This window comes from Lipophrys pholis (assembly GCF_963383615.2).
Source record: "Lipophrys pholis genome assembly, chromosome: 21".
Classification (NCBI taxonomy): Eukaryota; Metazoa; Chordata; class Actinopteri; order Blenniiformes; family Blenniidae; genus Lipophrys; species Lipophrys pholis.
Window position 1 is genome coordinate 15,298,154 of NC_137649.1, and position 12,255 is coordinate 15,310,408.

Sequence of the window (12,255 nt, forward strand, 5' to 3'; positions counted from 1 at the left end):
GTTCCATGACGCACGCGTTTTTGCATATCTGCTGTGTGTCAGATTTGCATGGTAAATCATGATGGTTCAGGATTTCCCTCTCGTGTGAGTGACAGAAAGCGTTTTTGAAAAAGGGTTGGATCCAACTCAAATATGCAGTTCTTACCTGTAATGTACATGTGTGACTGTAGGAGGCCTGTATCCAAAGATCCAAGTCTGGATGTCCATGGGTCTCGCTTTGGGATACGCTATGGTCACATCTATTACCCACTGCAGGCCTTTACGTTTATTAGCTGTCAGGGGGGAAACAGAAGGGGAGTTTAGAAGACAAGAACACATCAGAATTAACAGCAAATATGTATTCCAACCAGTCCCATCTGACATACTGAGCATGAAAGTGATCCATCAAAAGTCAGAGGGACAAAGCAGACCTGCAGCTGGAAGAGAGTCAACACCACTTCCTTACGATTCAGCACACTGTCTGTAACAAACAGGTATTCCTGGAGGGGTTTTATATAATAGCAAAGCAGGCAAATGATGCCTGGTTACCTGCCAAAGTGGCTGGTGGAATACCAGCTGAAGTCCTAACTTGACAGAAATTGGCAGCCGGCTATGCTGATGAGTCTTATTAAAAGCAAACGTTATCATTTCAACGGCAAATCTTCCATAACATTATTTGAACTGATTAAAAAAAAACAAAAAAAACAGCCACATTCTCACTATCTTGCCACCTTTGCTGAAAAAGGACACTGGAAAAAAAAAAAAAAAAAAAGGTAAAAAAAAAAAAAAGCAGCGAGACAGGAAGGCGAGAGAGGACAGATGGGAGAGGGAATGCCAGACATGTGATTTAATTTGAGAGTCAGCTGCAGGGCGCATGTGTGTGAATATTTGGTTCCATTAAGCGGGGTCAGCCCCAAACTCGTCTGCGCATAATTACAAACAATATCAAAGGACCCACTCAAATGTTACCCGAGTGTGAACATATGGACTGAGATTTTCTACAGAGCAGAGTGTATCTGTTGGGGAATTTTGGGAAAAACAAGATAAGAGGTGAGCTACCACCACAGAAGCAAGTCCAAACATGCTTCAGACGCTTCTTCTCTCTGGTTCACTTAGGTAAGTGATACGGAGTCCCTTGAAGCGGACTGGTGCAGATGTTTGTAAATGACACCATTTTCAGTCAATTGTTGTCGTGTAAATGTGACCTCAGTCACTTCATTGAGTCCCTTCAATGCCAGTTGGTCCTCTGGGTTTTGGCTCTTTTTCAGTTGACTGCTGCAACGCTCCAGATATTACAACCAGTGGGTAAGTGGCGTCTACCTGCTCAGCGCTTAAACTATAACACTGTGTAGCAGACCAAAAACTTAAGTCAATGTTTTGCCATCTTCTCTTCCAGATGCTTCTTTGACTCAATCCATCATTGACACCATTAAAATAAATTCCAGATGTTAAGTATATGAGAAGCACACAATTGTAGGATAGGATGTAAAAAGTGTTTCACCACCACACAAACCAGTCCAAACATGCTCAAACTCATCCCTTTGCTTGAGACTGACCTGACAACTATGCCAGCCGCTGGTGGTGGGCATTAGCAAGGTGATACGATTGCCTGAAAGCTGCACACAGATGGCAAACAGAAAATGAAAGAATTCCTCCACATTTAAAAAGGTGCACAGAATATTTCTTTGCAAGCTTATGTTACACATTGTGAGCATATCATATGAATGTTAAGGTCTGATCATTTTTGCGTTAACTATTCTTCCTGCGGCCGATGCCAATGCATCATGTGGTGCAAACTCATCTTGCAAGAATCTAAATCTATGGTTATGGGTACATTGATTGTACCTGAAGAGTGTCACACTACACAAACAAGTCTTGAAGGCATGTTCAGTGAGGAACCTGACAACTACCCAATGAGGATGACGAGGTAGTGAGCATTAAGGAAGTGACAGTCTGAAAACTGGTTTGCACACACTTGTCAGAGGGGAAAACAAGAACGCAATTTTTTTTCTCTCTTTAAAGGGGGACTGCTGCACAAGGGCTGGTATTGTTGAGTCACTTCTACTCCAGTCTGTTTGGTTGGTAGTTATAGTTCCAGATTAGGTCCAGCAGGTAAACATTATATACCATACACTCTACAGTATAGTATAGTATACACTAGCAATGTTCCCAATGACCGACTACTTAGGTAAATTTATTTTGGTGTATGAAAGGTGTTGTATAAATACACAGAATATTTTTAAATATTTCTCATGTTGCTTCTTTCATGGACTCAATACACCAACTGGTGGTAATACCTTGTATTGCAAGACGAGTCAGGGAAAGTTAGAAAACCAGCAACACATGACAAATTGTCTAAGACTGCTGCTTTGTCTCACTGGAACAATTATATTGGACTTTGGGATAAAAAGTAAAATGTTCCGTCTTGCACTTTCAAATTGAAGCTGATGTGAAGCAGTGCAGCTTACTTGACAGCCCGGATAACGTCACAGTTCGGTCTGCAGTTACTTGTTCAGACAGCACTTCCCCTTCTGAGCACACTGGCTGCTTTATGCAAAGTAAACACGCCAGGCTGTGTGACAAATTGCAGCGAAAAACTTGCAATTCAACTCCGTCAGTATCAACCAGTGTAGCGCGCAGGGAATGTTGCCAACAAGTTATAATTCCATGTCTTTTACATGGCTGGAATAAAATTTTTTATAGTGAGGTGAAAGGGTGACGGAGGGAACCCGAACAAAGTACAGGAAACGAGATTTATGTACGTCGTTCACCTGCCAAGACAGCTTGGTATGAACACTGGGAGTTCCCTTCAAAGCGGCATCATTCACACTGATAAAACACACAATCTGAACAAAGGAATATGTGGAAGGAGAAAGTCCATCTGATGCAAAGTTCAAACCATAAATCACCCTTTTCTTGGTAAACAATTTAGATACAAATCAACCTTAGAGGTTCAGCAAAACTAAACCTAATATGTTTATAAAAAAAAAAAAAAGGTACCCTGAACGTAGTGAAGCTCAAAAGCAATGTATTTATATTACAGGAAACTGAAGTTATCTGGAAATCTGCCATTCAGGTGATATCAAACACAGAAAAAGCAACACTGTCACGTCAAGCAAAGTTATGTCTTTTGGGTTTATGTCTGTAAGACATTTAAATAAATGAAGAAAATTGACAGGTGAATGACAGCTGTATAGTGGAGAATCAAAACTGATACATTCTGTTATGGAGATGCAACTGTTAAAGTAAGTAAGTAAAATTCAAGAAGAATCTAGAAGCATCTAGAAGCACCTCTTTGAATGTGACAGGAATTAATGTGTGCAGATAGTTTGCGTCTTTATTTTGGGGAAGTGGAAGAAAAGGGTAACCTTTGTAAGTGTAGATAGGGCTCGAGTCAGACGGGACAGACAGTACTCATTGGGGCAATAAAGAGTGATATCTTTATTGTTGATTCGGTGGCTTGTTTGACTACGATTGACTCATCTATTGACCCATCTCTAACTTAGAGTCGCATGATGCTCAAGTAGAGTGGAATATAGGTGAGGGCAGGATACATCCTGGACAGGTAAACAGTGCCTCCCAGGACAAACAGAGAAACAGAACTTACACCTGCAAGCTATTTTAAATCATCAAATAACCACACACACACACGTTGCTGGACTGTGGGATGAAAATGGAGAAAGCATGCAAACACAACTAGAACAAACACAAGAAGTCTCCACTCATTTTCCTTCCAGCTGCTCCAAATAATGCGAGTAAATGTCATCAGATATGCTGCAAATTTTGCATTATTATGTATTTAATCATCAGAAGTGTTCATGTATCGACTCTCCCCTAAACCGTGAAGGTTTGGAATTAGTCTACCAGACATGCTGGTCTGTATATCACTGAAAGAAGCTAAAGGACCTTAAATAAACCAATACAACTACTGTACCACCTTATCAAAATTGGAGCTTTCAAAGTAACTCCAATACAGTATCACTTCTGGAAACAAGTGACATCTGCTTGGATGCCCACAAAGTTTCAGCACTGTTAGCAGCAGCTGCTGTACAAAACAATAGTGTTTCCATCAGCGATTGGTTTCAGTTAATGTAGCAACAGTTTCCCAGCTGCTGCAGTTTAACCGATTGGTGACAGGAGGCAGCCTTTTTTATTAATTCATTCATTTCTGATATGTATGTAGAATACCAGCGGGCGGGCGTCACTCAGGTGTTTTTCTGTTTTTACTCTGTGCAACATTTTTTGTACTTAAAGTGCTTGACAAATAAAGTTTGATTTGACTACACTTTTGCTTCGACCTTTATGGCTTCAGTTTTGAGCCGCATGAAATATCACAAATTTATCGTGATACATTATCGACATTAGCAAAAATGTATCAATACACTGTCCATTCATCCGTATAATCAGAATGAGCCCTACTTAAAACTGATATTTAAATCCATTACATCATACCTGGTGGCAACATGCCAAAAATCAAGGGGAAATGACTGAACAAAGCCAACAAACCGCTTCACCACTGAATCGCTGCTGTGTAGAACGATGCACATGTCATCAAGAATGAAAGACTCATGTCATGACGCAGCCAGACGGACTAAAAAGCACCATGCTGGTGTAATGGTACTTTCTGTGGTAATTATTTTGGCAATGGCACCACTGGCTGTTTGTGCCTCTAAATGATGAATCAACCTTTAAAGTTTTGACATACATAGTCTGAACACTAAACTATTTTTATATTAGATTTGAAGAAACAAAAAAAAAAAAAAAGGTGGTTGAGCTTCTTTTCACATTTTAACTACTTTATACGTTATTTGTTGTCATTTCTAGCTTTTTGTTGTTATTTTGTTTCTTTTTGCTTGTAGTTCAAGCCGTTATTTAGCCATTCCATTTTGTTTTTCAGCTGTGTTATTTGTTGTAGCTGTTATACCTAACTTAGCCATTATTAGCAATTGTAGGCATTTATCTACTTTCAGTTTTGACTTAATAATCCAAACATATGAAATTGTCAAAATGTCAGTTTGTCTTGATCTATTCTAGTGGTTTTAGCAATTTAAGCAATTTTCGCTGGATCACCTTTTGGAGCCCTTTCTGTAAACCTTATTTTGTGAAAGTTGCAGCTACCCCTTTCCTAGACCATTTATGATATGTAGACCCTTCAGAAAAAAGTAGCCGCGGAGATTAAAAATACATGTTATCGTTGAAAAAGAGGCAGAAGTGCTCGCTCATTTAGCATTTTCTGATAAAAATAGGTTCAACTTACGAGCCAAAGAATTCTGAGACTCTCAATTTATGTTTATATACCCTTTAATATGCAATATTTCTGAATACAGGAGTAAAAACCTGCCAGGTATCACACCGTGCAACTTTTATTCTTTGCTCTTGTGAATTGTGCCTGTATTTTCACTGAGGCTGTAACTGTATTGACCAGAGTTGAAACAACTGTGGAACAAAGTATTTGGTTTTAGAAACAATATCTCCTGTTCAGTAAAGCGGGGACACCCTTCAAGAGGCAGTCACAGCATTATCTATGATCACACTCAGCAAATACTTTGTAGCACTCAAGCAGCTAAGTTTTGTTCATGTGGAATTCCTAAGCAGTTTCAGGTTTAAATACTTAATCTTTAATTGTTAAGATCTATTTTTAACAAAAACCATTACCACCTTATATTATCATACTTTCTTCTGAAGATAGGACATGACATGGGGAAAGTTCCTAAATTTTAATTTGTGTTTAAAATTTATAATTTTATTCTTATATCATATCAAAACTGTTGCTTAAGTGTGGAACATGCACTTAAACCATTTCACTGCACGTTATACTATGTATAATTGTTTCTGCGATAAATAAAGGCCTGTATGTTGAATTTTTACTGTAGATGCTCTTTTCCTTTAGGGGTAAGTGGGGATGTTCCCGATGTGACGGATTGCTCACGTTTCCCTGAATCTAGTTTCCTTGTTAATAATTGCTCCTGAATTTATCGTCCAACTCTGCTACACACCGACAATCACTTCTAGTAAAGGTCAGCTGGTCTCCAAGCTTTAATAGACATGTTTTTCATTGGCTGGATCTCAGTGTACCTGCCTACATAACAAAGTCTAACCTTTAACATCGCACACCTTTGTTTACATACCTCACCTGTTTCCCACTAGCTTGCAGACACGGCCAGAGGAAGATATTGCTCGGGAACAGGGGATCTAATTTATACAGATTCGAGACTCATCTCTGGTATGGATAGGAATGGCCAGCACCACAGTTGTCCCTGTGTGGGTAATTGGATCCAGATCTCGGTCAAACTGTGCTGAAAGGCAGCCATCGTCTCCCGTGAGTGGCCGGCCAAGGAGCGGGGCCCTGAGCCAATGTATCGCTGGTGTGCTCATACTATGTGACAAACAATACTGTAATCGCAGCAGGCGGGGTAATTCAAAAAGACATCAGATAGCCACCGTCTCTGTTGAAGCGGTCAGAGGAAGGAAATACACTGGCAGGTATCTGGCTCTCCGTCACACCACTCTGCGGGCCAATTACAACACTTGAAGCCCACACCTGTCCCTCCTACTGACTGAACGTGGACTAATAAATGACCTCTGATTGGTTGCTGTGATCAAATACATTTACTTGCATGTCACCTGAAGTGTGGTCCCCACCCTGAATGACTCACAGCTGTGAACTTTGCACACAAGCCAACTGTAAATACAGTTTTATAAACCTTATCAGTGTTTGAAGCGCCCGGGAGGCTCCTTGCGGCATGTGAGCGACAGTAGCAGCCAGTGACCCTTGTGCTTTGTGTTTGCACCGAGGAGTGTGTTTCGCCCGGGTGACATTGCATGGCTGATGCACAGCGGCGCGCACACACACATTTACATCAAATCCTATTTTCTCCAAGTGGCCCATTTGTCTCTGAGTGAGTCAGCAAGCTCTGGGCACCGCTGCAGAGCATCGGGGAGGTCAGAGGGACACGAGCTGCGTCTTTGATGGGCATGCATGCCTGCGCACGCACACACCCAGAAGAGCGGTGTGTCCCTGAGTATCCTCTGCTCAGTGTGTGTATGTGTGTGCTTTTCTTGCCCTAGGTTTTAATGCCATTAGCTAGATTCAACTGGAAGGACAAGTCCTACTACGGCGAGGGGAGGACGATGTGCGATAAAGAACAACTTGGACTATTAAAAAGCAGCCAGAAATTAAAATGTACACAATATTAAAATATGCCTTTTATACGAGAGGGTTATAAATGAAAACTGCTGCTGTCATCAATGTTGGTTGGCACTGACAAAAGTCCTGAAAGGCATCTAACATTGGACATAAACTGAGCGGTTCTCATCCTCATTTGATTTTTACAATGGCCAATAATAATAATATATAAAAAAAAAAAAAAAGACACGTCTGTGGCGGTCTGACAGTCTGTCCTGCAGAGGGATAAACAGATGGCATCTCGCCACTGGTGTCGAGCCTGCAGGACACCGAGCTGTGTTAGCAAACTCTAGGCTAGGCTCCAGTCTCCGAGCCATGATCTTAATAACACTGAACCAAAATATCCTTATTACATTTGGCACAACATGTATTTATAATGGCCCACTGGGTAAATACAGGCAGAGAAGAGCTTTTGGATATGTGCATTTATGCCTGGTTTTAATACAATTGAGGAGCAGCTTTACCAACTTATCTGGACCATTTTGTCCTTCATATTGTACTTAGAGGTTTCAGAGTTGGAGAGGAGGCTTTAAGACAAGAATGCCTCCACAAACAATGCCTCGAGATTCAGGTCATCCCCACAGAGAGTAAACATATTTCAGGTTTATTCCTCGACACAACTCAGGCTGATTCAAGGTTCTGTCTCATTCACAGGTTATGTTCATTCCTGAACTTAAACATTGTCTAATAGTCATGTGATTTAAGAATAGAAGACAAGCCAGCACTACTTTTGTCATCTTCCGGTATAGCGATGTATTGGACACCGATTCATCCTCTTATCTGGACTGCAAGAAGTAAAACACACTCTCCAATCTTTAAAAAAAGTGAATGAAAACATTCAAGTCAGCGGCACCAAATTCATAAAATATAATTCAACACTTTGGTCTTAAGCTAAAGATAGTTTGTCAAGTTTTCAATTTATTATTTGCCTTTAATTGTTTGCCAGTCACTTTCATGACATATCAGGTAAAATAAAAGTTTAAGAATTAAAAGAAAAACATGGTTATGCATCTTGGGCTGATGAAGGTTGAATATCAAAAGAAGCAAATTGTTTATCTGGAAATTGCAATTTCACAAAATGAATTACTATTTATTGCAAAGGCATTTGGAAAAAAACGCCATTTGAAAATTGGTGCTCACAGCCACTGAATACGCCACTTTTTAAAAACTGCTCCCAAAGTAGAACCTTTTGAAAATGCTCTGACTCCATTGTGAAGACACAACATTTCAGAAATGCTGCTACTGCGCACTACAGATGTAGTAAATAATTCTTTTATATGGACAATAGCAACAATGGCAGCCTCCGTGTCCAGATTCTCCTGGGACTTGGTAGTTTTATAGTCAAGAGTCACCGAGATTAACAATACAAACATTCGTCTGGACAGACAACCAAGTTGGATTGTTAATCTCGGTGACACGCACATGTGGCTTCATCACAAAAAGAAACAACAGCACCTGCTAGTGGCCCTACATGAAAACTACTTTTCAGTGTGTCTGCCGGTGACGTGTCAACAACGGACTTCATTTTGAAAATGTTGCTGTATAAACGAAAGACTTTTCTGAAAAGAAAAGAGAAAACTTGTGCGTTTTCATTTGAATTGTCGCGCAGACTTGGCCTTAGTGACCTTCACCTTGGACAATTCAAATCCAATCACACCTTTCTTACACGTGTAAGGAGACTTGATCCTCTTAAGACCCTATATGGGAAAATGCAATTGAATGATGCCTTGAGGTGTTATGAAGTGCCGGCATCTAAACCAAAACAATGAATCATGGGAAATAGTGGGCAGCATTTTAAATTTGAATTTTTGAGGTCACGCTGACCTTTGGCTTCTGAAATCTGCCGCTTGTCTTTGAGTGGGAGCAAACGTGCGCCAAATTTGGTGAAACTCCCTCAAGGAGTCGTGGACGTATCGCACTAATGAGAATGGGACAGGCAGACAATCTGCAAACATGAAGCCTCCGGCCTCTTGCTGTCACAACAAGGACGAACCTCCCCCGGGAACTACGAGGAATTAAATAACTGCACAACACAAGCACGGACACCTCGGAGCCCGGTGATTTTTAGTGTCAGGTGGGCTCGCTGTAGAAAAGCTTCAGCTGGGAAATACGTGTCAGGGGGGGGATGCCTTTTCCTCGCATGATCGTTAACTCCGATAAGGAGGTTATGAAATCCTCCGTGTTTATTTGTCTGTTAACACGACGTCTGCAAGACTAATTGAATGGATCTTCAAAAAAAAAAATTGGTACGCCGGTGCATTTTGATCAAAGGAAGAACCTATCCTCACTTTTAATACTGCAAATATCCCAAGTTTTATATGAACAAAAAAGATATAAGCAGCCCATATTGATCCTATGCTTTATAACACTTTTCTTCAAATTACTACAGAAAAAAAAAGAAAGAAAAAAAAAGACAATGGAAGCTTGTTCATTTATCTTCCTGCTCATTGGCTGTATTTAGGGCTGGTCTCCAGACAGAAAAATTACTCTCCAGCAAAATCACCACTGGGGTTTTTCAGGAACACTGATGCAATTTCTGGCGCCTCTGTGCACGTCGCCCCTTATCCTCCACTGGCAATCTTTACCACCCGTCGGTTTTCATTTAAAGCCGGACTCCCGGAGGATAGGGGGTGGCACGGAGGTGACACTTTCACGCTTGAAGTCTGAAGCCTGCTTCGGCTCATATCAACATGAAACTAGCATTTGATCAAAAAATGACAGTACTTTGTGCTCAGAGGAGAGTTCACCGATTGTGGTAGAAAACGAAAGCAGACTTTTATCAGACTTTCCCAGAAATAGCCTCTCCTTACCGAGACCCGGAAACCTCTGGGGAAAAAAAACAACAAAAAAAACACCTCCAAGTTCAGCTATGACATCTTTTGTGGTTATTAAACTGGGAATCGGCGTACAAGGCCAAACAGCTTCAAAATGAGAGGAGGAATCGGACACTCGGCCTCACTGTGCGGGTCCACTCACCTGTCTGGTTCGGGGTCCCAGTCTCGCTGCCCACGCTGCCGTTCTCCTGCTGGGCTGAGACGGTCTTCAGGATGACGTGGGTGGCCCCCAGGCGGGGCAACGTGACGTGGGTCAGGTGGGGCAGCGAGTGCTTCTTGGCAAACAACTGGCTGGTTTCCCGCCTCTTGCGAAGGAAGCCGCCCTCGGGAAACAGCACTATCCACTTCCTGTCGCGGCTGTGGTAGTATTTGTCTAGGTGGTCTTTCAGGTAGATCAGCTGCTTATCTCGGTGAGCTTTACCCTGAAGGGAAACACATCAAGAAAATGTTGCATCGTTATATAACAGGAATAAAAGCGAAGCAATGTGACATGGGTCAGATGCTTTGATGGATTTCTTTGTAAAGCACTGTGTATTGCTTCGTGGTTGAATGGCGTCAATAAATAAATCTGCCTTGCCTAAAACCTGAAATTACTTCTCACATCGCTGAAATAAGATGATGTTACGGCTTTATGCTCATGACATACACCAACAATATTCCACATAGAATTCTGTTAACCCTTCATCGGCAATTTCTGTTTCAACTATGAAAAGAAATTTAATCACTACACACATGATTGGAGTTGTGATACACATTGGCGTAGCCGGAAGAAGTCATTAAAATTAAGAATCATTTGGCACTTCAGTCAAAAAGTTCTTCATCATCATCACACAAACTGTCTCTTCATCGCCTTAAAATATGGAAAAGTTATACAAATCATACAAAAACTGCATTGTTATCATTATAAATCAGAAAAGCAGGACTTTAGGGACAGGATGTGGACCACGGGCCTCAGGTTGAGCACCACGACTGTAAACAGTCCTAAAACGCTTCTCATAGAGATCAAATCGCATTAAAAAGAATTGCAATTATCTCCAGAAGTGGCCCAGAGGAAAGAGCAACACTGGAGGCTGAGTGCTAAATTAATTACCTTGTTAGGGCAGAAAGTGTCTTAGTCAGCAGAAACCAAACTGAAACAAACACGTAGCCAAAGTCAGCCGCAGTAACGCCGCGCAGCAAACACACAGGCGCATTAAAGGCATGGCTGAAATGGATGCAAAACATGACGGCCCTGACAACATTAAGAGCATTAGCAGGGACGGGATGAGGAGAAGTGGGATTGATTTTTAGTTAGACCTGGTCAAAAGTCATTTAAAATGTATCAGAAGAGGCGGGCTGCTCTCTCTCTCCCTCTCTCTCTTGGTATGTAATGTGAGCTTGTGTGTTTATGGAGCTGTACAAACTGCAACGCCACAACTCTCACAATTAAAAAGACCCTTTCAATTTGCTGTGATAGTAATTAGCAGGGACGTATTCTTGGCTGCAGCTGTGAAGTGTCGGATTTATAGAGATGGACTAGAATGGGAGACTCCAGATGTGACCTTGAGACTGTTGACGGTGGTTTTACTGGAGATGCGGGAGTCACGTGAGCCGAGGGAAGCGTACTCCACAATGTTAGAGTCGCGCCGTCTGCGGAGAGGAGGAGAGCACTTCTCCTGCTTTCACAACGTCACAGGACAAACCTTTCTGAAGCCGATGGAATAATGTCACATCTGGACTTTGGCCTGATTGAATCATCAGTCTCCTATTTAACAGTACAACTCTCAAGTAAACTGCTAGGTTGTTTTAAATTCAGTTCCCAAATGTGTTGGAAGGACGGCTCTGGCTTGCACTTTACACCTCGACCTATCCATACCTGATGCTATCAGCACATGATGTCATCTGTGAAATAAAGTTTGATGATCTGCAAATAATGGGACGGAGATACGACGGCTCCTCCGTTGAGATCACCGCACTCGATCACTTAAAATGGGAAGCGTGTAGGGTTTGGCTTTCCGTCAAACAGAAATTGAACAGGGAAAGATTCAGTAATGTGCGAGGTCGTCACACAATAAACAACCAGCGTATCTACTCGTGCTGCACCCGAGGCTCTGGTTTTTACCAACCCTGGCTGTTGGTCCGCTCACAATGCTCGCCACGCCAATCAAACACGCCAACATTGCACACACTAGAACAATAAAAATTAAGTGCTCTAAAAATGCTCATTCAACTAATGCGATCAATTCTACATGAAAGTCATCATGATGGAACCCAAAT

The 12,255-nt window shown here is 41.6% G+C and overlaps 1 protein-coding gene across 1 annotated transcript in view; it reads right to left on the reverse strand.

Annotated features, from left to right (window-relative positions):
- Positions 1–12,255, reverse strand: part of lpgat1 (lysophosphatidylglycerol acyltransferase 1) — a 59,478-nt gene that overhangs the window by 17,854 nt on the left and 29,369 nt on the right. Inside the window, exons 5-6 of the mRNA XM_080490529.1 lie at positions 10,142–10,421; positions 146–272 (exon numbers count right to left, since the gene is read on the reverse strand). Of these exons, the coding sequence (XP_080346655.1) occupies positions 146–272; positions 10,142–10,421 (407 nt within the window). The remainder of the gene's footprint in view (positions 1–145; positions 273–10,141; positions 10,422–12,255) is intronic.